We start from the raw sequence: 26871 nt of genomic DNA on the forward strand, positions 1-26871 counted from the left end.
ATCGAGTGAAACGCGAAACGAGCCTTAGAAATGTAAACAATGTGTCCAAAATAAGTCCAACAAAATGCCTATCGAGAGCGAATGCGTTTTGTCTTTCCACATGCCACAAAACTGACTTCAAATGCGGCTCGTTCATTTCATTTATTGACTTATTACCACTAGACATTAAAATTAGTTTTCACTTTGCTTCAACAGACTCGAAAGTTGTCCTTTGGCAATTCCTACTGTATTTAACAAAAATAAAATTAAAAGCATACTTTTCGAAACATGATTAATTTCGCTTAAGTTTAGTTCGTGTGAAAGTTTGAAATTTACCTAAAAGTATATCGCAGTTAATTTTTTTTTGTAAAGTTGGGAATACAATTAATTTTGATTACGGACAAGAAATCGTGTAATTAGAAAAGACATTTTGTTATTGTTTCTTTTTCTTTAAATTATTCTAAAATGTTGTAATTTTTTATCTAAAGGTTAGAGAAAACAAATTTGTTAAATAACTCTAGGACTTGATCGTTTTCAAAAACTTCTTAGAAGGCTTGAAATTCGACAAAAGCTTTACATATTTTATTGAATTACAACAATTACAAATGGTTTTTGGATAAAATTTCCGATTTTCTACTTTGTTACAGTTGAAGTTGAAGTTTAAAATTACAAAATTCTACATCATTTTCACTACACTTCTTCCAACGGGAATCTATTTGCTTTGAATGCAATAATTTGGTGTAAGATTTGAAATCTTTCAACTTTTATTTGAAATATGTAAAGATAGGAAACTTATAAAAAGATAATGCTCACAACTATAGAACAAAAATTGTTTAAACACTACATTTTTATTACACTTTCCTTAACGGGAATATATTCGCTTCGTAGGATTGCCAATTTATGTGAAAATTAAATGTTTTCAATATTATTTGGAATATTGAGAGATAAGAAAAATCGGAAATATTAATTCTGATAACTATAGAACAAAAATTGTTTAAGAACTGCTTCAAAATCGTCTTAGCGAGTTTGAAATTCCAAAATAGTGCTTTATGTTTAAAAGAATTCAACAAATTCCAAATAAGTTTTAACTTAACTTTCTCCGGCGGGAATATATTCGCTTTGAAGGATCGTGAATTTAGTGGGAAACCGAAATGTTTTCAACTTTTACGATATTTGTGTGTCAGAGTTGTCAAATTATTGAAATCACTTGACCTTTTGTCGTTAATAGATCACCAGCGGCTGTTCACAGATTAAGACAAATGTGTAACAACCTGCAAAACAGAAAGCAGCAACACCTCCATCCCCACCTCACTCCCCCAAAAAGCAATTCTACCACCTCATGCCAACCACATTAAAAAAAAAAAAATGAAGAGAACAAAGCAACTTTTTCTGCTGTTGATGCTGCTACTGAAGTGGTTTATAAATTATCTCCATCTCCATAGACTTTTCGTAGTTCGTTCGTTTCTAATAATCTAAACAACAGAGGGAAAACAACACAAGAAAAACAACAACAACAACAACAACAAAATCTGAAAAGTGAAAACTGAAAACTGAAAATGTTGCAGCCTCTGCCTCGATCGAGAATCTTTTTTGTTTAGCCGGAATCGGGACGGAGGCGCCGTAATCGTCGGGCACGTGTGAAATGAGCCGAACAACTGCCTCCGACGCATCGTGATGTTGATTTGTTTTTTGGGGGGATTTCGTTGAGATCGCTGCTCACTTGGAAACGAGCATTGAACGCGTGCACATCGTGTGCTCCTTCTTCACGCCGATATCATCATCGATTATCTCTCAATAGACACACACACGGAACACGGAACACACAAAATGCATCCTGCCTCGCCGCATCAACATCGCTCGCGTCTCAATGTCAGCAGTGCAGCTGGAGCAGCAGCTGGACAATCGCAGAACACGCCGGATTCCTTTACGTTGAGTCCACAATCGCCTCATCATCATCACCATTCGCCACAGCAGCAGCAATCGCACACGGTCCAGATTAGCTCCAGCTCCACACATCCCTATCAGGGACTCAAAACCTGTAAGAACTCTTTCACAAGCATTTTTTCAAATTCTATAACAACTATTTAACATACAACATAACTTTTTCCAAAGTTATTTTTGTTTAACATGATATTGGATATGAGCATGCAAATAATCTATCATAGCACCTGTCAAAGTCAATTAATAAAAGAATTAATTTTACATGATGAAATATTTACTATTCATTATTTATTACTTATTACGAGTTGTGTTTCAACCTTCTTTACATTAAACTACTTAGAAGAGCATTTCAAATAAGCTCAAATTTGTATAATTCATTTAAAATAATATGTTCTGCATTTTTACGAAGATAAATAACTAGAGACAACTTTCTATATTATATCTAATCTCCTAGATCTACATACAATCTATATAAAACTTCGCATTAAGTAATTTTAAATTTTAAACACGCACACATTAATTGGAAAACTATCTTCGAGAAGCTCAAGATCTCATAAGAAATTCATTAAAAATTTAACTTGTATTACGCCTTAACGGAGATAAATAACGCATTTAAATATATAGTCTTTCATATGGAATACTTTCTATTTACTAATGCTTTAATTGCCAAATCCATGGAACTGTTTTTTAATCAAATACAAATTTCTTGAGGGAAAAATATATTTTACTCTTTTTACGGAGATACATTTATTTTTTATTTATTCTGCAATATATAGACTTTAATATTAGATATTTTGTTTAGAGTCCATAAAACTTTTTTGAGAAGTATTTCGAATGAACTGCAAATTAAAATGAATAATTTCAAAACATTATTTTTATTGTTATTGAAATAAATAATAAGAAACAAGTATATTCTGTGATAAATAGATTTTCATATTAAATAACATACATTCCTTTTGTTATGTTCAATTATTCTTTACTATTTAAATGGAATGAAGTTGAATGAAAGTATTTAATTTTGTTAATCATTTGAAACTCTGTAATAATAATCTATATTTTTAATCTCATTTAATATGATGTTTGTTTGAATATGTTTTTTCAACGTCCCTAACTTTTGTAGCAAATAATCTGATAATAATATTATAACTTTTTAATCTCATTAAATAATATGTTTGAATATTTTTTTTTAATGTACCTAGCAAATAATGTGAATTTGATTTAAATTTTCAAATAAGTAAGACAAGTTACTCTCGTCTGATCTAGATCGGAAACTCCCTCGATCGCTATCCGATATTTCATGTGTGTTCTAGCAATTTGCGACTACGAATATTTGACCGCATTCGCCAGTTTATGCTGCTTGTTTGTTTGGTTCATAAAATATTCATGCCTGACTAAAGACTACAAATACAAAAGATACAAATAGCATTCGTTATACTCAATATGTGACCCCATAAATCGGCTGTGTTTGGGGGGGGCCATAAACCATAAATTGATATTTATGCGATAGCGAATCATAAGTCAAGCGCGAGGTAAATCGATTTGCAGCAAACACACAGACACATACACACACACACACACACACACACACACAAATGATTCATTAGTTGTCCGATGTCAGTTCCATATTGAATTGTTGTATTATAGATCTCATGCCTTAGGCCTTAGACCCGTCAGCTACCGACGACCACCAATGAAGTATGCAATATAAACTGTGGACCGACAAGTAAAAATAAATAGTAGACGAGACGCGCGATGAGTCGGAGAAACTGATTCGATCCATATCCGTGATATAAATCGTATTGTCGAAACTTATAACATAAACAAAAGCTCAACTGAAAATAACCCTGCCATATAGACTGAACTGAACTAAACTGAACTGTGGCACTCGTACTCGTGTCTGTGTATAAACATTCCAATTTGGCCTGATCTAATCTGATCTGAACTGTTCTGATCTGATCTGATCTGATCTGGCCCCCACCCACAATGGGGATTGTTTAGTTTGCTGCCTGCTCCCAGAGATGAGGTATCAGTTGAACCTGTCCACTGCGACTCGTTAAAAACTATACAGAAAAAACAAAACACAAACACACACACACACACGCGCATAGTTTGTACATTAATGTACTATATGAGTACTTTGTGTTTGCCTCCGTCTCTGCTTAAATATGGGCCATGGGCTAATTTAGCAATAAACAAATGCCAGCAATGTAGTTAAACATCATATTGTATACTATATGTTATATGTATATACTATATTTGCTCATAGATCATAGGCAAATCTTCCATCCGCCCATCTGTATATCGAAAATGTAATATCTAGTTGATTTAATTATTCAAAGCATTATAAACTTTAAATGTTCTACTATATATACACAACATTCAAATCAACTTGTAGTTTTCAAGACTTAAACAAATAAATAATGATACAAGTGGGTCTTATTTTAGTTGAAATGAAAAATGAAAAATTGTTTTCCTAAAAAGAATTTCACTTTTCACATTTTATACATTCTTTTTATTTTCTATTATGTTATGTGTTATATACTACAGAATTTATGCTTTGAGTTATTATAAACACATCATTGATATACAAATACTATATTGATTTGTTTTGATTAATTAGCTAAAAATACACAAATTTGTAATCAAGTGATGCTCATATATCATATGTACTTATTATGTTGTCCACAACGATGAGTTTAATAGAATTTTCACAAATTGCAGTTCGAATATTCATTTTAAATACGTTTTATTTTTAAATCTTGGAAACATTTTTTTTATGATTATCTTTTATTTTAATGTTTAATGCTATTGTGATGATTTTGTTGCTGATATAAAATAGTCTAAATGGTTTGCAAGTTGTTCAAGAAATGCGAAATTCGCAATTGATTTATCTATTGCCAAATCGGTTGCAGACTTAACATATGACCAATTTCAATTGGAATACCAAATGGTTTTAGTTTAGTTCGTATGATCTTTGACCATACTGTTGCCTATTTCAGTAAAATCGCTCACTTGTCAATCTGCAGTTGAACAACAAACGGAAATCCAAGGCGGCAAAGAACAACATACTTTCATACTATGCAAATATGACTGTACAATGTGAGTTTGCTCTGATCTCGGCTAGGTCATAAAAATGGGAATTCACTTTCCATATTCGGTAACTTAAAAAGGTTTATTAATAGCCTGTGCCAGATCGATGCAGATCGGTATATTAATTTGCTCGGTTGACAGTCTACGCTATGGACTATTTTGAATGAAGTAATATATATAAAAATATATATATTTTTTATCTTCTTTATTGACAAACTGTCTATTTAGTCAATAGGTAAATTGTATAATTAATATTAAATGAACAGAAATTACAGTTTTTCATATATAATATAACATCTTATCAGTTGGTTAGCAATTGTGAACACATATGGACAAATACAAAGTGAGATGGTTAGACGAAAAAAAATCAAATAAAATAGTAGTATATGAATATACCAAATATCGCCTTCATATACTGAAGAGTAAAAAATATTTTAGTCTGTGTTTGGTATATCCATTTGGGATTTCGAACAATATAGTAATATTATGTTATATGTATATGAATATACCAAATATCGCCTTCATATACTGAAGAGTAAAAAATATTTTAGTCTGTGTTTGGTATATCCATTTGGGATTTCGAACAATATAGTAATATTATGTTATATGTATATGAATATACCAAATATCGCCTTCATATACTGAAGAGTAAAATATATTTTAGTCTGTGTTTGGTATATCCATTTGGGATTTCGAACAATATAGTAATATTATATGTATATGAATATACCAAATATCGCCTTCATATACTGAAGAGTAAAATATATTTTGATCTGTGTTTGGTATATCAATTTGGTATATTTAAGGAATAGTACGACACTGTTTTACTTTTATTGATTTTGTGTAGCGGTATCACAGTCTCACAGTAGGTTTCTTACATTTTCTCACTCTGAAACATGTTTGATTTCGTTGCAGCTGAAAATGATGACATGGGCTGTGTGGAGCTGCTGGCCACAGCAATCTCGGTGCTCATCATGGTCCTCACGTTTCCCATCTCAGTGTTCATCTGCTTTAAGGTGGTCTCCGAGTACGAACGCGCTGTGATCTTTCGCATGGGTCGATTGCGCAGCGGCGGAGCCCGAGGACCGGGTGTCTTCTTTGTGCTGCCATGTGTGGATGATTACTATCCGGTTGACTTGCGCACAGTGTCCTTCGATGTGCCGCCACAAGAGGTGCTCTCCAAGGACTCGGTGACGGTGACTGTCGATGCCGTTGTCTACTATCGCATCAGCGATCCACTCAAGGCAGTCATTCAGGTGTCCAACTACAGTCACTCCACACGCTTGCTGGCTGCCACAACGTTGCGCAACGTGCTCGGCACTCGCAATCTGTCCGAGCTGCTCACCGAACGTGAGACCATCTCGCACACCATGCAGATGTCGCTGGACGAGGCCACCGATCCCTGGGGTGTTAAAGTGGAGCGTGTTGAAATGTAAGCTACAAATTGATTACAAATTTGTATTTCATATTTAGTTACAATTATTTTTAAAGCCACTAAACAACACTAGATTTAATGGTAAAATTGTAAAGGAAGAGTAGAAAACATTTGCTGTTCCTATTCATATGCATATATAATTTTTTTGTTGTGGAAGTTATTTAAGAAATTTGTTTATATGATGAAAAGCAACTGCTGCAATGGGGTCTAAGTTTGCTTTGGTATCCGGGTATATTTATTGGAGTACATCTACATAGTATATACCAATTTCAACCATCAGTATATTTTTAATAATTTTTGTTTATTATTTTGTTATATTTTTGTAGTTTTTAGTATATCGATATATCAATTATGGCCTTCGGTATGTTTTATAATTTCAAGTATATTCATTTGGTATACTTTCTACTCTTTAGTATATTTTGAATTTAGTAGCATATTGATATACCAATTATAGCCTTTGGTATATTTGATATATTTTTGGTATATTAATTTGGTATACTTGTTGTACTCTTTAGCATATTTTGAATGTAGTAGTATATCGATATACCAATTATATATATTTTCAATTTCTTTGGGTAAATTAATTTGGTATACTTTTAAAATATTACCGCACCCATCTTCTTTTATTGAAAATGGGTAGCGGGTATTTTACAGTCGAGCACACTCGACTGTAGCCTTATTACTCGTTTTTATAATCTTAGATAGAATACAGTATTTCTATTAAGTTATATATTTTTTCACTTGAATTCTTTTATTTTTAGTAAGGACGTTTCACTGCCAACCGCCCTGCAACGTGCGATGGCCGCTGAGGCAGAGGCAGCGCGTGAGGCACGTGCCAAGGTCATTGCCGCCGAGGGGGAGATGAAATCATCGCGTGCCCTCAAGGAGGCATCAGAGATCATCTCGGCCAGTCCGTCGGCGCTGCAGCTGCGATATCTGCAAACGCTGAGCAGCATTTCGGCGGAAAAGAACTCGACAATCATATTCCCATTGCCCATGGAGTTGCTCACGCCCTTTCTGAATTCATCCGCCCAGTTGGCCGCCAATGCGAACGCACATGCGACACCATCGCCGCTTCATCGGCACCAGCATCAGCATCATCAGTGACGCTCAATGTCGGTGCTGCAGCCATACCTGGAGGCTCTGGGTCGCTGCGAGCTGCGTCGCCAAAATGCTGGACACGATGGTGTCGACAATGATGACGACGACATTGTTGGCTATCTCCTCTGACAACGAATTAGAATTGAGTGAAATTAATGTTGAGAGAATAACCATAAAAACATTAAACGCCTTAATCTCAAAAGTTAGTCATCAATTTTTTTTTGTTTTTTTTTTCTACTAATTAATTCAACAGCTATTTGTAGAGTTTAGAAACAAAATATTGTATATGTATTAATGTAAAAAAATATATTATAGAATATATACAACGAATTTTGATAAACTCTAGTGATTTGATTTTACTTTACTTGTATAACATACAAGTATATCATATAATAAGTTCATCTTTGTTACTCTTAGGAAACTACAAAATTTCATGGAAATTCGCTGAAAATTTCTTCAGTTCTTCGATTAGTTTCAGATGCGCATTATGTCTTTATTTATCTATCCTCTAATAGTGACCCTAGTAGTATATCATCGTGAAACAATGGGCTTAGCTTTTCAACCATATTCGGCTCACTTTAATCCCTGGAAGAACTTGGTTTAAAATTACTCTTAGAAAATATAATATCCACTTTTCTCAATGCTCGCTCATTTTATTGTTGATACTGTGAAATGTTATTGACATACTTTACGGTAATGAAGAGGATTAAAAGGCATACTTTGGCATTATATTTGTAGATGCAAATTCGATTTGAAATGAATTGAATTTCATTCAATAGCATTGACCCTCTTCGATCGAAACCAATGCGAACTTGTTGTTATTCGCCGATTCGGATATTGGATTGCAGACAGAGTTGGCAATAATATCCTCAACGTCTGCTCTCAGAATTCTGAAGTTGATGTCTCCGTAATCCAGTTGGCTGTATAGGTAAATCGGAAGACGATTGCTCATCACCCACACGCCTTGCTTCTCTTTGTGATCCACCTTCAGATCGTTGGGAAATTGAATCAACATCGTTGAGTTATCAGCATCGAGAAGGGATCCCAAGTTGGCTCTTGTATATGGTTTGGCTGTGTCCCAACACCCAACGTTGTCACGATGCACTTGTGTGTAGAACATGACGCCATTTCTGGCAATTCCCGATGTGGAGGATTGCCCATTGAATCCTCGATCGCCAACTGCAATGAACAGCTTTGAGGTGTCGACAGTGCCATTTGTCCACAGAGATTCATTCAACAGCAGATCCACAGACACCATGAATTCCTAAGCCAAGAAAGAGTAACTATCGTTAAATTGAATAATTTGATACACTCGCTCACCTTGAAGCTGGCCATCGGATGGAAGTACAAGCGACGATCTTCGGTGAGACTCATGCCAAAGACGCCATCCAACCACTGGAAGTTTAATCCATAGACATTAAAATCAGAGGCCACTGGATTGGGCGCAAAATTGTAGTTGGTCACTCGCCAACTTCTGTTCTTCTCCCAAGCTATAGACAACTATTCCGAAGCGCCACACATCAGTGACAAGGGCGTGGGCGTCGAGGCAATTGCCATTCCTGACGTCCACCACAATATTGGAGTGCAATGAATCCTGCTTGACTTGCGAAGGTGGCAGCTCATAGCGGACGACCATTTCGTCGGTGTTCAAGTCAAAGGCCACAATCTTCGGGGGGGCAGATTTGGTTTAAGCTGATTGTGGCATTCACAATGCCAGAGTCGATCATCCACAGTCGGTTGCATTGAGCATCGACTGTGGTGCGGTAAACCGATATCAGCTTGGAGCAGTCGGGATTGTAGGGACTGCTGTGTGCCTGCCAGTTGGGATACGGACGGACTGGGGGACTTATCTCCTTTGTCGGGTAGGGCACGGTCACCAAGCTGGCTGGCACACCATCCTTCCATCGCGGAGTTGTGATAAACAGCCGGTTGCGGTAGACATCGATTCCCAAAGGTAGGTTATTCTTTGGGTTGAAATCGCTGCAATGAATGGAAACTTCGAGTAAGTACATTTACAGACGGATGGCAAGTGGCAGGTGTAAATCTTTTTTATTTGGACCATTACACAATATCCTGGGCTATCCATCAAGAATATGACATATTACCCATTCATTATCGCCAGTTGTCGCTCCACGAAAGTGGGATACTCGAAGTCAATGTATTTCCACTCATTGACTATTTGAAATGTTTTCGCTTCCTGTTTAATATTTTGCCGCTGAAATGTAAACGGTGCATAAGATACTGGATCCAACGTTGCCCCATACGCAGATACACGAAATCGAATTGAAAAGTATTGAAGGCCAGCGATCGATAGAAAACAAAGTATTATTGCAAGAAACGATTTCATAGCTAATATCCAAAACTGGTTAACTGCTAAGATACAACGTATGTTTTTTGTATTGTAAATTATTCGTATGTATTTGTTAACAACTTTAATGCAATGCTTCTCGGCGGCGACCAGTCTGCCAATGGCTCTGGCTCTGTCTCTGGCTCTAGTCGGCCTCACGCACAAAAATCAACTGAATTCAAGTGAACGCCTCGCTAGAGTTAAGTACTTTTCATACCCTGTAATTGAGAGTATATCTACAATGGGTATAAACTGTATCTCATAAACAACTGGTGTTAAGTAGTATAATTCTAATCCAGTCGCCAAGTTGTTGACAGCATTTCACATTCTTCGAAGTGAGTAATCAATGCAGTTCGACACGTTTCGCCAAAATCGAAGGAAACATTCACAAATTCCTTTTTGGTAAGGAATCAAATTGGTTGCAACACGCGGGCAAAGCCGGATAGTACTGCCAACTGCATGCATATGGCCATAGTCTAAAAAGTTGCACTTACTTTCTTCGACCTGTTACAGTTACAGTTTCCACTTGCACAACTTGCGCCAGATACTTTTGTATCTGTTACATGCACTTGTATCTATGAATTACATTCAAATGCCGATCAACGGTCTCTCGATCAGTATATTATCTTTCTGTCATTTTTAGTAACAAACTAAATGTCACTCAAATGACGTCATACATTTTTTTTGAAGAAATAGATTTTTTTTGTCATCCTGTAAAAAATACAAACATATTGTCTTCTAAAATTAAATTTGAATTTTATAATTCAGATTTTCTTTCACTTACTTCAAAGTCAAACCTAAGAAATCAGCTTTCTAACTTGTTAAATACTGGAATTTTTTATCTACATATAAAGCTGGCAAACATTATTGGTGACTCAAAACCATAATTTGTATCTGTGTTGATAGCCATTAAACAAGATATTTTCAATTGAATGCCTGTAGTTCAAAGCAACCTGTAGCTGAAAACAATAGAACCAAGATCCGAAAGTAACGAACTTTTATAAAATTTGACAACTCCCTTTGAGTCTGAAAGCAACAGTCGAAAATACTCGACTCTTAGATACTGCTGCATCGGACTTAAATTACTTTCAAATTTTAGGGAATCTATATTTTTGATATCGATGACTAAATTGTAAACAAACTTCATATGCGACGGATACACTCGAGTAATGCCATCAAGTTGGTTTTTTTAGGAGATGTCGGTTTTTTTTTTAATGATAAGAGTGCATTTATCATTTGACGACTCATATGATTTTTTACTTCACAGATCCTTAAGATTTTGTAGTCCTTATCATCATCATCAATAAATGATAAATTCAATGCCATTATGTGCATAACAGGATTAAAAAGATATTCCGGCAGTACGGTAAAGTATAATAATGATAAATGTATCTCAATCTACCCCATTTTATTTGTGACGTCAATTGAGTGACATTTAGTTTGTTACTAAAAATGACAGAAAGATAATATACTGATCGAGAGACCGTTGATCAGCATTTGAATGTATTTCATAGATACAAGTGCATGTAACAGATACAAAAGTATCTGGCGCAAGTTGTGCAAGTGGAAACTGTAACAGGTCGAAGAAAGTAAGTGCAACTTTTCAGACTATGGCCATATGCATGTAGTTGGCAGTACTATCCGGCTTTGCCCGCGTGTTGCAACCAATTTGATTCCTTACCAAAAAGGAATTTGTGAATGTTTCCTTCGATTTTGGCGAAACGTGTCGAACTGCATTGATTACTCACTTCGAAGAATGTGAAATGCTGTCAACAACTTGATAACTGGATTGTGTTAAGAGCTGCCATTAGAATTATACTACTTAACAGCAGTTGCTTATGAGATACAGTTTATACCCATTGGAGATATACTCACAATTACAGGGTATGAAAAGTACTTAACTCTAGCGAGGCGTTCACTTGAATTCAGTTGATTTTTGTGCGTGAGGCCGACTAGAGCCAGAGACAGAGCCAGAGCCAGTGGCAGACTGGTCGCCGCCGAGAAGCATTGCATTAAAGTTGTTAACAAATACATACGAATAATTTACAATACAAAAAACATACGTTGTATCTTAGCAGTTAACCAGTTTTGGATATTAGCTATGAAATCGTTTCTTGCAATAATACTTTGTTTTCTATCGATCGCTGGCCTTCAATACTTTTCAATTCGATTTCGTGTATCTGCGTATGGGGCAACGTTGGATCCAGTATCTTATGCACCGTTTACATTTCAGCGGCAAAATATTAAACAGGAAGCGAAAACATTTCAAATAGTCAATGAGTGGAAATACATTGACTTCGAGTATCCCACTTTCGTGGAGCGACAACTGGCGATAATGAATGGGTAATATGTCATATTCTTGATGGATAGCCCAGGATATTGTGTTATGGTCCAAATAAAAAAGATTTACACCTGCCACATGCCACCTGCCACCTGCCATCCGTCTGTAAATGTACTTACTCGAAGTTTCCATTCATTGCAGCGATTTCAACCCAAAGAATAACCTACCTTTGGGAATCGATGTCTACCGCAACCGGCTGTTTATCACAACTCCGCGATGGAAGGATGGTGTGCCAGCCAGCTTGGTGACCGTGCCCTACCCGACAAAGGAGATAAGTCCCCCAGTCCGTCCGTATCCCAACTGGCAGGCACACAGCAGTCCCTACAATCCCGACTGCTCCAAGCTGATATCGGTTTACCGCACCACAGTCGATGCTCAATGCAACCGACTGTGGATGATCGACTCTGGCATTGTGAATGCCACAATCAGCTTAAACCAAATCTGCCCCCCGAAGATTGTGGCCTTTGACTTGAACACCGACGAAATGGTCGTCCGCTATGAGCTGCCACCTTCGCAAGTCAAGCAGGATTCATTGCACTCCAATATTGTGGTGGACGTCAGGAATGGCAATTGCCTCGACGCCCACGCCCTTGTCACTGATGTGTGGCGCTTCGGAATAGTTGTCTATAGCTTGGAGAAGAACAGAAGTTGGCGAGTGACCAACTACAATTTTGCGCCCAATCCAGTGGCCTCTGATTTTAATGTCTATGGATTAAACTTCCAGTGGTTGGATGGCGTCTTTGGCATGAGTCTCACCGAAGATCGTCGCTTGTACTTCCATCCGATGGCCAGCTTCACGGTGAGCGAGTGTATCAAATTATTCAATTGAAGGTTAGTTACTCTTACTCTTTCTTGCCTTAGGAATTCATGGTGTCTGTGGATCTGCTGTTGAATGAATCTCTGTGGACAAATGGCACTGTCGACACCTCAAAGCTGTTCGTTGCAGTTGGCGATCGAGGATTCAATGGGCAGTCCTCCACATCGGGAATTGCCAGAAATGGCGTCATGTTCTACACACAAGTGCATCGTGACAACGTTGGGTGTTGGGACACAGCCAAACCATATACAAGAGCCAACTTGGGATCCCTTCTCGATGCTGATAACTCAACGATGTTGATTCAATTTCCCAACGATCTGAAGGTGGATCACAAAGAGAAGCAAGGCGTGTGGGTGATGAGCAATCGTCTTCCGATTTACCTATACAGCCAACTGGATTACGGAGACATCAACTTCAGAATTCTGAGAGCAGACGTTGAGGATATTATTGCCAACTCTGTCTGCAATCCAATATCCGAATCGGCGAATAACAACAAGTTCGCATTGGTTTCGATCGAAGAGGGTCAATGCTATTGAATGAAATTCAATTCATTTCAAATCGAATTTGCATCTACAAATATAATGCCAAAGTATGCCTTTTAATCCTCTTCATTACCGTAAAGTATGTCAATAACATTTCACAGTATCAACAATAAAATGAGCGAGCATTGAGAAAAAGATTCAAAAGTGGATATTATATTTTATAATAATAATTTTGAACTGTTTGCAATATATTTTATAATTAATTCCAAAATGGATAAATATAATTTAGGCACTCCGGTAAGTAGTGAGAATTCTTTAAGATGCTTTCCTCACGTTTTCTCGATTGCAGCATAATCTTTGTCGGAGACATAAGCTTGCTGCTCTTGAATTGGAGATAGCACAAAAACTGGAAGCGAGAAGAGCTTCAGTGAGGTGTTGCAAATCGAACAGTTGCAAGATGCGTCGCTACGATGAATACGAAGAGTTATATTCAAGTCGGAGTTGCACTCAATGCGCAAATGAAGAAAGTGATTGCAAAAGGTTTTATCGAAATTCGACAGAACTTTCACATAGATTAGATAGCAAACGGGAAAAATGTCGTAATAAACACATTTACAATGCAGATTATTTGCCTTGCAACCAAAACAATTTGTTTGTGGAATGTACAAATCAGGAGAAGTTTTGCCGGTGCAATTCATCGAAGGATACTCAAGACGATCGATGCTCGACGAGAGTTCCTTCGCTGCGAATGTCGTCAAGCAGTGAAAATTTTATGGATCTGCCTTCATTGGGACTGACATCATCGCCATCATCAGAGCGTGAACTATTAAAATCATTACCTTCATTGGGACTAACATCAAAGGAGCAACCAAGAATGGAACTCCGATCATCTTCAAGACAAGCAATGGAAACACAATCAAGAAACGAACAGCTAAAGAAATTACCTTCATTGAAACTATATTCATCAGAGAGAGCAACAAAAAGACTAACTGCTAAAGACCCTTTAAAAAGTATCTCATCAAAGAAAAAACGATCGTCAGAGCTACGGCCACCAACTCCACCTGCCTGGGATCTAAGTTCTTTAGAAGATTTAAGTGAGCAAAAGATCAAAGCAAAGCCAAATCAAATTTCCAGTGAGGATTTGATCGCTAGCAAAATGATGATACAACTCTATCGACGAATGCATAATTTGCTTAAGCTTAATCTTGAGACGAAAGTAGAACTGATTGAAGAGTTGGAAAAGCTTCGCACAAAAATCAATACATCTTTCCAAAAGTGTGAGAAGAGCGACGATAATTAGGGGACACAACAGCAAGATTTTAAATCACACTTTACATTCACTTAGACAGTTTCTACATTAGAACTGCTCTTTTACCTTTTAAGATTGCACAAAATTGTTGAGAATTCTTATTCCTTGTTAGTTTTTCGACTGGTAATATAACAGCGAATCAGTTTTGGGTTAATTAATCATGCGAAATGAAAATTGGTAAATTTATGTAGTAAGTACATAGACAGATGTGTATTGTATATAGATAATATAATAAGTATTATGTATGTTATATAAAATGGCTTTTACAAAATGTATACAAAATAGTTGTGACTTAATAATATACATATATACATATGAAATATACGTAAATTAACTCCCCAAGTTCCGCGCATCCAACCTTAATATGATCCATAATTATAATATAGATTTCAATATACGATTATTACTACATACAAATCGCACATATCTGATGCATATTTATACATTGTACACATGTGTTTGTATGTAATCAAATATGTAAATACTTTTTGGAATCGCAACATTTTACAAAAAAAAACAAAAAAATGAAAATAATTTACAGCGTCTTCGAGTTCTGTTTTACAAACAGATTTCTAAGTGCTCCGCAACTCGCATTCTTGTTGATATTTTCCAGGCTGGCGGAAAATAAATGGAATTCTCTGGAGCTCAACTATCCAAAAAGTGTGTGTGTGTGTTCTTGGGATCTATGTGCATACATCGTCCTATATATATAGCATATATTTTTATTTATATATATAGATACAAATAAAAAAAAAAATGAAGTCCACTTTGCTTTTTAAATAAAATAATGGCCACTGCTTCATATCAATTTAAAGCATAACTTAAGCTAAGGAATCCCCGCATTCAAAAGATTTTCGCCAAGCTCGGTGTGCGTCGAAAGGGATTCCACGAACTGGACGATACGCTGCCCACAAAGCGCGTCTTCGCGGACGTCTTGATCCGCAGCTTGGGCTTTGTGGTCGTGCTGGTTGGGCTCGAGGAGCCGGACGAGACGCCTGATGAACTGGCTGCCGATAGCGTCGATATTGAACCCTTCGATGACAGAGGCTGCAAAGGAATAAATTTGTGATTAGTTAAGACTGTTTATAACACGGTTAACAACTCTTAATCACTGGTTAAGAATTATCACATTTTCATTTGAAATGGAAATAGTAATTACTTCGATATCAAATTTAAAATTTGAAATTTTTGCAAAGAAGACTGTACTTTTTATATAAAGTTTTGAAAATCGTTCATTATAATAAAAATTAAGCTGTCCTTAGCTGAGATATACATAAGTATTTATAAAGACAGACAATCAGTTAGATGGAATATACATAGATGATTCTATCAACTATGGCAACACACTTATCAGATCCAAGTAAACTTTCAGTAACAGATCTCAAAATGCAAAATTAATATCAATTGAATTGCGTCAAATTGGAAATACAGAATTTTGCTATAAATACTGTACTTTTCGTATAAAATATTCATTGTAATAGAAGTTAAGGTATCTTTAGGTGAGATGTAAATATTTACAAAAACAGACATATGTATATTCAGTTATAGATCTCAAAATTCCAAATACATATCAATTCGATATACATATAACTTTAAATTAGAAATAGATTTTAACAATGAATAGTAAACTTTTCATATAAAGTATAGAAAGTCGTTCATTGTAAAAGAAGTAAAGTAAAGTTAGGTATATGGTATTTAGCTATATAGCTAAATATTAATAAAGCAAGACAGACAAGCAGATAGATGGAACATGTATAAATAAATGATTCTATCAACTAAAATAAAAACTTATTCAGATCCATGTAAACATTCAATTATAGACCCCAAAATGCAGAATAATGCTCTATTCGATACATTATTTTAAATTAGAAATACAAATTCGTTTTTCATACAACAATTGTGTAGTATTAAATGTTTTTCATTAAATTTAAAATTATGTTTTCTTTAGATATAATGGTTGCTAAGCTAGAAATCTTTATAAACACAGTAGGAAAGATGAACATACTACAAACATGAAGAAACACTGAAATATGTTCTTAGTGAATGTCCAACGCTATCCAAGCGCTGTGTCTAACTAATCTTTGTGATCAGCTACCCCTTAAGATGCTTCTGCAGTTTGCTAAAAAAATGCATCCACAATATGCTACTTCCGAGACAAAGCCATTCAACAACGATATAGCTACAGATCTCTATTGATTTATGCTTTGCATCTCACTAAACTAACATATCAGACCCATTAGATCTCAAAATGTTGCCCACCTTTAAGTAATTGCGATCCATTGGCGTGATGACCTTAAGTTCAAGCGCCGCACCACACGATTGAATTAGCCGCACGACTTGCTGATGTGAATACCATTTGACATCCATGCCAGCGATTTCCACAATAAAATCGCCCTCCTTGATGCCGCCCAGCTGTCGGAATGATGAAATAAAGCAGTTTAAGTAAGAATAATACAGTGAATAGGGAAAAGTGATAGTTACATCGGCTAGGGAATTGATTTCAACATGGGCAATTATCACAGGCGCATCGCCACGCACATGGAAGCCAAAGTTCTCGAGCTCCTCCTTGTAGAGGCTGCAGCCAGGCTCGTGATTCTCATCGGCATCGCTAGTGGGGCAATGACAATGATAGCTGCTCGCATCGTGATACATCGCCGAACCCTTCTGAAGGCGTACACAACGCGGCGCAGTCCAGTGGCGACGTGCCGAGAATATTGCAATGGGACCGAGGCGCTTGAATGGATCCTCCACTTTGTACGAGGTGAAATCGGGGCCCGTCAACGAAAGCGTAAATTTCGATGCAGCTGTGCGAATGATGTTACCAAAAAAGTTTTAGCTAAGCGATGTGGTTGTGGTTGTGAAAGTGCATTTATTTACCTTCGACAGTGCGTTCAACTAAATCGTAGCATTCATCAATGTTTTTCACTGGCGCTTGCAGGCTGAATCTTTCGTATTCCTCGTGCGTTTTGTAATGCGCCTCCTTGATGACTTGGGTCAGTGATGTTTTGTTCTAGAATAGAATAGAAGAGATTTTAAAGAATGTTGAAGACTGCTGTGGCAATTGTGTGACTCACCTTGAGATAGCGGCACATGCGCTGCAAACGTTGCGCCTCCTCATGACTAGCCAGCGCTTCTTTCAAATGGGTGCGCTTAATGGCAACAACACTGGCGCTCTCCTCCTCACACTCGCTGCTGGCCTCGGTGGCACGCATCGCCTCCCGCGCATTCCCAATGAAAGATTCATTCGATGACACCGTCTGACTCTTTTTGGTCCCCAGCGACACGTTGTCGCCATCGCCCACAGTCGCATCGATGCTCCGCGCCTCGTAGTGATGTGCCAGTGCTGCAATTTGCCAAAAGTGGTAGGTAAAACCATATTAACAACAATTCATTAGAAGTTTAAATCAATCATTGACTTGGTGAAGCTTAAATACTCTTCCTCCATATTAACAATAAGTTATTGTAAGTTTAAATCAATCAATGACTTGATAAAGTTGAAATACTCTTTGCTGAGAAAAAATGTGGTACAACTAAAATGCTGACTTTATCCTTAATGAAACTATTTAATAATAAGATTAAATGTAATAATAGGGCTAACAATGAGACCTACTATCATACTTAAATATCATAAAGTTGAAGGAGTTAGTTCTTAACAGTCTGGTTCTTTAATTATATTAATCCTTAAATAATAGCAGCGAAAAATGTATTAAAGAGAAAATATTGAATTTTTACTATAATATATATATATATTTTGATAAAGTGTAATAATACGGCTAGCAATGAAACCTGATATTAGATACTATAAATGAAGGATTAGATCTACAATGATATCTATTTAATACTCTGCTTCTCTAATTATATTATTCGTTAAATATATTATTTGATTATTTGTTCTTGATAGTTAATTATTAGTTTTTTATGCGCTGATTCTTTACTTGTTCTATTTCATAAATATAGTAATGACAATATTTAACACAATAAATTCATAAATAAATAAATTCATAAATACGAAAATGGATTCCTGACTATTTTCTAGCAAGTTTCTAAGGCAGCTAAGTTTACATTATGCTATTGTTCATCCGAGAAATAAAAATAGGAATCAAATATAAAATTTGATTAACTTAGCTTATAAATTAAGTGACTAGTTTGCCTTAGTGATCACAGACAAACTGATGATCAACAAAACAATAGTAACAACCAGACATACAGCGGCAAAATTCAATATAGGACAAAAAAGACTTTCGGTAATAAAATTTCATTTAAAACCCTTTAATTTACTTTTGTATTACGGTAAGAAAACCCTTAATTATAAGTTTAAAAAATTGTTTTTGAAATGTTCATTACAATAACCATTAGTTAGAATGATAAAAAAATTGGAAATAAAAATCATTGGTTTCTTTTTTTTTTTTGTAAATTCGCAGATGTGTCTGATTCTATCAATATATAAATCAGTTGTTCAAGTATAGAACCTAAGCATAAAATTAATAATAATCTTTCAATATGTCAACTTATTAATTCCTATATTTAATATAAAAACTAAGCTTTGATTTAATTACAGTCACCAATTATTATACGCTTTCAATATGTTAACTTATTAATTTCAATCTTTGGTATATCAACTAAGCAGTCACCAATAATCATACTCTTTGCCTATACGACTATATCGACTTGTTGATTTTACCATTAAATATATAAATCAATTCTTTTAATTGCAGACAACTCTCAATGTAAGAGTAGAGTAGTTGCAAAATATATGTATTATATGTTATATGTGGTGTGCACTTGCAATAGAAGGCGTCGCTCACCTTTGTACAATTCGGCCTTGAGGGGCACCAGACCCGCCCAGCATTCGGGCAGATAGGTGTGTGTGTCATTCACTTGGATGTTCTTGTGCATCTCATTGTACTCGAGCGACAGCTGTGCCGCTTCACCAGCCAAATCCCGAAAGAGCTGCAAACGCAAAGCGAATTATTATTATTATTACTATGCTAGTATGGAATATGAGTGTCGTCGAGTGATGAATGAAGCTTATCAATTTGCCAACTAATGGCTCAAATGCATGCAAAGCACTGATAAATTATTCAAATGCACAGCCAGCTGCCAGCGGCTTCTTGGTTTTTCTCAACAACTCTCACGTATAATAGTTGTAAGTTACTATATGTTAGCTATTGATAGACAACAGCTGCTCACTCACATGACTGGACTCGGTTAGGCCCAGGGCCTCGATCTGTAGCTGCAGCTTCTCGAAGAGACATTCGCGTGCCTGGGAGAGCATCAGGGAGACAAGCACATCGAGCACCTGCGGCTTCAGGTCCATCGATGGGGCATTGGTGAACGTATCGTAGATGTGCCGGAATATCCCAGCAGCACGCAAAAAGCTATCCACAGCCGCATCCAAACCGCGCTCCGTGCGTCTGTCGTGGCGTGCACCGATCTGTGTGTAAATCGCACCCAGATTGAACAGCGTGCAGGCCTTCTCGAAGGCAATTGTCCGCTGACACGACGGCACTCCGGTCAGCGAGTCGTACCACTCGAAGTAGACGCCCAGATTGCGATCGGGCGGAAAGAATCGTCGTTCCACATAGTACAATAGATTGTAGTAGCGGAAAAGCAGCGCGACGCCAAGATCATCTCGCGAAGGTGTCTTTGAAGCCTGCAAATTGCAATTTGAATTTGATTTGTAATCAATACTATTGTGAAATGCGTTTGACTTCTTTTTACCTGTCGCGTGTCTGTCATATCGGCTATGGCATCCATATAGATCGACGGCTCCTCGCTGTAGTGCTCGAGAATAAAGTCCGAAAATGGTTCCATAAAATTAATTTCCTTGGTCTCCTTGAGACCCAACGGTATCATTGGCATTATGCCTTCGTGACTGGAAAAAAGTAAAAACAAATATTATGTTATATTATATACTTGTTGTATGTTATATAAGGCTATATTTAGTATGTATATTGATTTATCAGTACATTAAAATTATATCAGAAAGTGCAATATATAATATATCAAATTGTCAAACAAAGAAACTAAGACCCGATTGCAGCAGACTGTTTTTGCTATTCCTTGAATGTTTTTAAAGTTATCTGAACGCAATCAAATGAAACATAAATGCAATTTAATACTCAGCAAAACAACAAAAAATTATAAGACATTCGTACATATTATGCATATTTAATACAATGTTAATGGTTAAACTAATATTCTATATTCACTTAACATTTTTGAAAAAACACTTAGTTTATTCTGTAATACTAAATAAGTCTTTATAACATAATCAAATCAAATTATAAAAAATGTATTTTTAGATCTTATGGTTTATAAAATCTAAGAGACTATCTCCTAAAGCTACTGCTTGGTTATATTTACTATATAAGTCTGAAGATTGGTCTAAATAAGTTTTCTTATAATGTGTTCTGGTTTAATCAATAAATTTACAAGAAAAAAAGAAGAAACAGATAATAATAAGAAGTTGGTTGTGTCTTAAATTTTTATTCACTTTTATTCATTTTCATTTTCATTTCATTTTCTTTTTTTTATTTAGTGTAGTTATTTATTGATCTGTGCATAATATAATTATAATTTGCCGATCAAAGTACATTGTTTCGCTTGGTAATTGATAAATTACAAACTAGATTTGTGCGTGCTAATACCTTTAGTACTTAGATCTTATCGAGCTGACAATTATTTCCCCAACAAAAACAAGTACAGGCGACGCTCGATAGAGCAAACAAATTGCAAATGCAGACTTGAGGATTTCAGTTTTAACATGTTTCATGTTTTAATATAACCTTTCAGACAAATTAGCTAAGTCATGAAATGTTTATTCAGCTGCAAATAACATTTCAATAATTACATGTGTTTATTCAAATGTACAACTACTAAATGGATTATTTATGCAAATCGGTTGAGTGAACATTGCATTTAACTAGTTCACTGTATCGAGCGTGCACTGTACATGTGTATGCTTTTATTGTTGATTGTCAATTTGTGTGTGCACTGAGCCCTGGAAGCCTTTTATTAATACACACACACAGACACATCAATAAATAGTTAATCTATATTAAGTATACGTATGTATTGTATATTGATATACATTTGTATGAACAACAATCGGGTAATAATTTTTCATATTTGTATTTTTGTCAGTTGTGCATTTAATGACGCTTTTTCACTTTCTTTGTTGCTTTAGCTTTTTGGCGCCGAGTTGAGTTGAGCTGAGCTGATCTGAGCTCAGCTCAGCTGAGTTGTGTTGTGTTTGTGATTTCGTTCCACTTGAGGGCGCAAAAAGGCGCTTGACCAGAAACTGATGCGCAAAAATTACTACAGCTGCCCAGCTGGCTAGTTGCTAGTTGCCAGTTGGAAGTTGCATGCCCCAAACTGGCTGGGAACTGTGAAAACTACAAATTTCAACATTTGCATGCAAACAAAACAAAGCAACAAAATTGCTGCCAACGAAGCGGCTAAAATGGGCGAACTGTTCGATATTTGATCGCTTGACGCACCTCCCACATCGAAATGGAAATTAAAATGAAAATGAATATCTATGTATGTGTACAATATATCACTCTTACCTCTCACTCTGATAGATCTCCACAGATGAGTTGAGTTCGGCCAACTGCTCTTTAAGCAGCTGCAAATTCGAATTGACGAAGCTCAGCTCCAAGGCGACAGTGTCTCGCAGTTTGCGATTTGTTGTGGCCTGCGAAATAAATATTTGTGAATTAGTTAGTATATATTGTTTATTATTATATTATTATATTTAGCTACGCTTACCTTATATAAATTCTCGGCACCAGCGCGTAGGCGCAACTCCTTGTTGATTTCCTGATTTAGTTTGCAGCGACGACTTTGCAATTTGCCACGACAAGTTGCGGCTCGTGGATCGGAGCCCTGCAATCAAACAATATGTATGTATACACAATTAATGATCATGAATGAAAATATAATAATATAATATAATATATTTGATATAAATTTATGCGACGAAGTTATTTAAGAAATACTTTTGTATGACAAAAGGCGTCTACTACAATGGGATCTTAGTTGCTTTGGCTAACAATTTGGTATATTTTATATTCTATGGTATATTTTGAATGCAGTGCTATATCAAAATACCAAATATACCCTTCGATACATATAAGTATTTTTGATTCGGTATGTTTTAAGTATAATACCGCGCACTTTCTTTATATACATATATATTATACTCTCTAATATATTTTGAATGAAGTGTTATATCAATATACCAAATATACCCTTTGATACATACATATAAGTATTTTTGATTCGGTATATTTTAAGAATGATACCGCACATTTTATTACATATTTAGATGTTCTTTAGTTAAGTCAACGCTTTTATTATCTGCAGTTTAGCTATTTTAAATATTTTCATATTTTCATAACTTCGATACAACCTCAATATTTTAATATGGTCCTTAAAGTAACCCTTTAGCCTTTGAAATATTTAATATAATAATTTAAATATATGAATTCTCATAAATGCTACTATAAGTAAACTACGTTTAGTTTAACGCAATTAAAATAGCTCAAGATAATTTACAATATTTACAACTATTTCACTTATAAGTGTGCAAATTAGCAAATTACAAATATATAAAAGGCATGCGTTTAATTAAACGCTCTCAAAATAATTATATTGTTTGGTAAATATGAATAACGAACATAAAAAATTGTACCTTTCAATTTACTGCCTGAAAAAGTAGCATTTGAAATATTTAAATATCTGCCAAATAAATGACTGTATTTAAAAATAACTTTAAAATATGAATTTACAAATTTTTTTTTTGACGAAATATCAATGTTTTATTCATACACATTTGCATTATTTATTATAGTCGCTTTTAAAAATATTGTTCGATGCGTTTTTTTGTTGTTGTTGTAAATTATACAGATGTAACGATTGCAAATTTCAAGATTATAAATGGAACACATGAACTCGTCGTTCATGAGCTCATTCAATATGTAATCATAATAATATAGTCATATATCTTTGTTTTATAACGTTCAAAAAAGGGGACAAATGAAGGTTTCTTTGAGGCATAATTTGCTTGTGGGACGTGCCAAGCAAACCCAACAAAGTTGATTGACTTTTTTACGGTAGCCTAAGCTGCTCGCTCAGTTAACAATAAAATACAACATACGAATACAACAAAAATACAAATGAAAAGCAAAAAGCACAAAAGCAAAAAGCAAAAAGAATAACACACAAATAAGACACAAGCTGCCATACAAATTGTGGAGAGGCCAAGTGCAAAACGTCGACGATTTAGAAACAGAAAGAGAAATAGTTGAAGCCCCAAGTTCCAGTAAATGGTAATGGAGTTCTTTTCTGTTCTGTTCTGTTCTTGGCATAGACGCCCGCATTTTTTTGACTTCAACTGCATTTGCCAGCACACCATTCAAACATGTGTGTACACAGCGAGAAATTGGTTGGTAAATGTACAAAAGTGAATTTGGAATACTTTGATATTATAATTTTTTTTTTTAAATCTTCGTTTTATTCTATTTTCAAGTTTATATCTTATTTGAATTTTTCTATATTTTTTGGATTTTTTATAATTTTATCTTTGAAATAAGAATCAAGATTGATGTGTCTTTATGACAATAAGGCTTATTGACATATATGTAGAAAAAGATTCAAAATATTGTACAAATTTCGTGATAAGATTCAAATGAATTTCGGAATTCAAAATTTAAGGATATAGATTAATTCATATATAACTAAAAAAAGATTGAAATATTTTACATATTTTTGTTTAAACCCAATTCAAAGAAATTTTAGAACTCATAGTTTAAAGATTAAAAGTGATGTATATTGATGTCAATAAGGTTCGTTGATACATGAGTAGAAAAAGATTTAAATATTTTATAAATGTTGTGGAATTCAAAGATTAAGGTTTAAGATTGATTTCTTTTAATGACAAGATTCATTGACATAGAAGTTCAAAAAGATTTAAAAATGTTATATTTGTCAAAAATACAAATAAAATTATGCGAATTCCGAGGTCTATTCAACATTTTGTTGACTGTTCATAGATGATGCCCAGAATATTAAAATACAAAAAAATGCAAATATAAAGTTCAATACAATTTGTAGTGATTTTCGTGTAGTGTAGCTAAGTACTTGCAACGCAACTAGAATAACAAAAGTTTGTCGTGTTATCTTGTTGTACATTCACACACACAAACACACACTCCGATTTATATAGATATTCAGTTGTGTTTGTGCACAAAAGGCCAATGTGCTGGGCCAAACTGAAACACTCGGTAGGAAAAGTAGCAGAAGCTACAACAACCGGTAAACTTGGCTAGACCATAATTACTATGGGTCCACATCCACATCCACATCCACGTTAACATTAACATTAACATTACGATTACCATTAACGTTAACGTTAACGTATTCACGTATTTGTACGCCAACGCAGCGTGACACGATCGCAGATCGTAGTATAGAAAGACGAATAGAACTCGTCGCAAACGGAAGTAGGAAGTCATCGTCACGACGACGCTACGCTGCACATTCTGTCTAGAAGTTGGAACCCCTTTTGATACTGACTCCGCGTACTTGCTGCATATTTAGTACTCCAGCAACAACAACAGCAACGATTGCAACAAACAATAAAAACAACACCTTGCTTATTATGCATTCAATGTTCGCCACGTTTCTTGCCACAATCTTCGTCAGCATACGTTGAGGTCCAGAGCTCAATGTTGCCATTTTGCAGAAGGGTGAAGAACAAGTGATATAGTGATATACATACATATGTATAGAGTTCATCCATATGGATATATGTTAATGCACAATATATAGCATTGCCTTTAGCCAACGAATTGAAAATTTCTTCTTTTTTATTGTATTCCTTTAGTTTGGAATTTAAACTTGAAGTTTACAATTTGAGCAATTCGTCAAGTAACATTCAAAGTGCAGTTTTAATCGCAGCAGTATTAAAGTGAAGTTAGCAAAATTATTCTATCAATAATAAATGAGAAAGTTATTTTTTGTTATAAAAAAAGTTCAAATATTATGCAATTAATGAGACAGTTTAATTGAAGGGTTTTCATACTAGATATCCTTTACTTATATTGGGTAATTACAAAAAACTAATGTGATCTTACCAATAATATTGTGAAAATAAATTTAGCACTAAAATATACCGATATAATATACCAAAATACTATATACGTATACGTATAAAATTGATCTATGAAATGGATTAAATAAAATAAATTGATTAAATTAAAATTCTTACATATACTGAAAATATACAAACATACAGTATATAAAGATATCATTATACACACATACATATGTGAATATTTATACCATAAAACAATTTTTATATACAAATATACTAAAAATATACCAACATGCAGTGTACTACCGTATACAAATTTACCATCATATGTACTGCTGCATATTATATTTGTCTTATGATCGCAATCAAATTAGATGATCATTTATATACCAAAAATCATGATTCTTATTCTATTTCTTTTATTCTTTTTTGAAGAAAACTATCTGCTTTCCTCTGCCTAGTAGTCAAGAATATTGGTCCATTTTCAGCACACAAAAGTCTGCTCCAAAATTTAAAATATTAGATCACATATTGATCATTTTATTCTATCCATATATGTATATATTATTCTATATATGTATATATTATTCTATCTATTCGCATTGAAATGGAAACTAATTCAATTTGACTGCTCTCTATTAATAATGAAAGTGTCTACTGTCATTGCAAATGAAACTGATGTGACTCGAAGTGATTTATTTATTTTTTAAATCATTTTTCCAGTGATCAGTGATGACAGGAGTCAGCTGTTGAAGATTGGAGATTGAAGATCGGAGGACCACCAGAGCATATGACTGCGACCTGCTCAAGGTTGAGGGTTCAACAGCAGATGCAGATGGAGATGCAGTTGGACATGTGCAGCTGATGGGCAAACTAAGGAGTATTGACACTAAAGTTCTGACCCTGATGCGATCTGTTGTTGTTGCTT

General features: G+C 35.1%; 3 protein-coding genes and 1 pseudogene across 7 annotated transcripts in view; 2 read left to right on the forward strand and 2 right to left on the reverse strand.

Annotated features, from left to right (window-relative positions):
* The first annotated feature begins 1345 nt into the window (after positions 1-1345).
* On the forward strand, positions 1346-7809 carry LOC132795133 (band 7 protein AGAP004871). The gene is made up of 3 exons (XM_060805626.1): positions 1346-2017; positions 5926-6442; positions 7207-7809. Exons 1-3 carry the CDS (start codon positions 1807-1809, stop codon positions 7550-7552), a joined length of 1074 nt encoding a protein of 357 aa, XP_060661609.1. The 5' UTR covers positions 1346-1806; the 3' UTR covers positions 7553-7809.
* A 26-nt stretch (positions 7810-7835) lies between these two features.
* LOC132795132 (protein yellow-like) lies at positions 7836-10007 on the reverse strand (annotated as a pseudogene).
* Positions 10008-11836: 1829 nt separating this feature from the next.
* On the forward strand, positions 11837-15217 carry LOC132794984 (protein yellow-like). 2 transcript variants are annotated; one of them, XM_060805357.1, is made up of 5 exons: positions 11837-12236; positions 12376-13033; positions 13096-13830; positions 13883-14073; positions 14157-15217. In XM_060805357.1, the coding sequence occupies exons 1-3, from the start codon at positions 11995-11997 to the stop codon at positions 13585-13587; spliced, it is 1392 nt and encodes a 463-aa protein (XP_060661340.1). In that variant the 5' UTR covers positions 11837-11994; the 3' UTR covers positions 13588-13830; positions 13883-14073; positions 14157-15217. The 2 variants fall into 2 exon arrangements, with proteins under 2 accessions (XP_060661340.1, XP_060661339.1); XM_060805356.1 differs by having other exon boundaries at positions 13883-15217.
* The window catches only part of LOC132794982 (rhophilin-2), a 41928-nt gene continuing 30226 nt past the window's right edge, over positions 15170-26871 (reverse strand). For all 4 annotated transcript variants that reach the window (XM_060805354.1, XM_060805352.1, XM_060805353.1 and 1 more), the window contains 10 exons: positions 22616-22732; positions 22414-22541; positions 20564-20717; positions 20037-20495; positions 19648-19792; positions 17917-18185; positions 17720-17852; positions 17324-17646; positions 17102-17254; positions 15170-15889 (listed from right to left, as the gene is read on the reverse strand). In XM_060805354.1, coding sequence (XP_060661337.1) covers positions 15686-15889; positions 17102-17254; positions 17324-17646; positions 17720-17852; positions 17917-18185; positions 19648-19792; positions 20037-20495; positions 20564-20717; positions 22414-22541; positions 22616-22732 — 2085 coding nt within the window. In that variant the 3' untranslated portion in view covers positions 15170-15685. The remainder of the gene's footprint in view (positions 15890-17101; positions 17255-17323; positions 17647-17719; positions 17853-17916; positions 18186-19647; positions 19793-20036; positions 20496-20563; positions 20718-22413; positions 22542-22615; positions 22733-26871) is intronic.

The sequence above is a fragment of the Drosophila nasuta genome, chromosome X, assembly GCF_023558535.2.
Source record: "Drosophila nasuta strain 15112-1781.00 chromosome X, ASM2355853v1, whole genome shotgun sequence".
NCBI classification, from domain to species: domain Eukaryota; kingdom Metazoa; phylum Arthropoda; class Insecta; order Diptera; family Drosophilidae; genus Drosophila; species Drosophila nasuta.

Coding starts and splice junctions, on each gene's coding strand:
- LOC132795133 (XM_060805626.1), top strand. CDS start 1,807: ATGCATCCTGCCTCGCCGCATCAACATCGCTCGCGTCTCAATGTCAGC. Junction 2,018..5,925: donor CTATCAGGGACTCAAAACCT/GTAAGAACTCTT, acceptor ATTTCGTTGCAG/CTGAAAATGATGACATGGGC. Junction 6,443..7,206: donor AAAGTGGAGCGTGTTGAAAT/GTAAGCTACAAA, acceptor TTTTATTTTTAG/TAAGGACGTTTCACTGCCAA.
- LOC132794984 (XM_060805356.1), top strand. CDS start 11,995: ATGAAATCGTTTCTTGCAATAATACTTTGTTTTCTATCGATCGCTGGC. Junction 12,237..12,375: donor CAACTGGCGATAATGAATGG/GTAATATGTCAT, acceptor CATTCATTGCAG/CGATTTCAACCCAAAGAATA. Junction 13,034..13,095: donor ATCCGATGGCCAGCTTCACG/GTGAGCGAGTGT, acceptor TTCTTGCCTTAG/GAATTCATGGTGTCTGTGGA.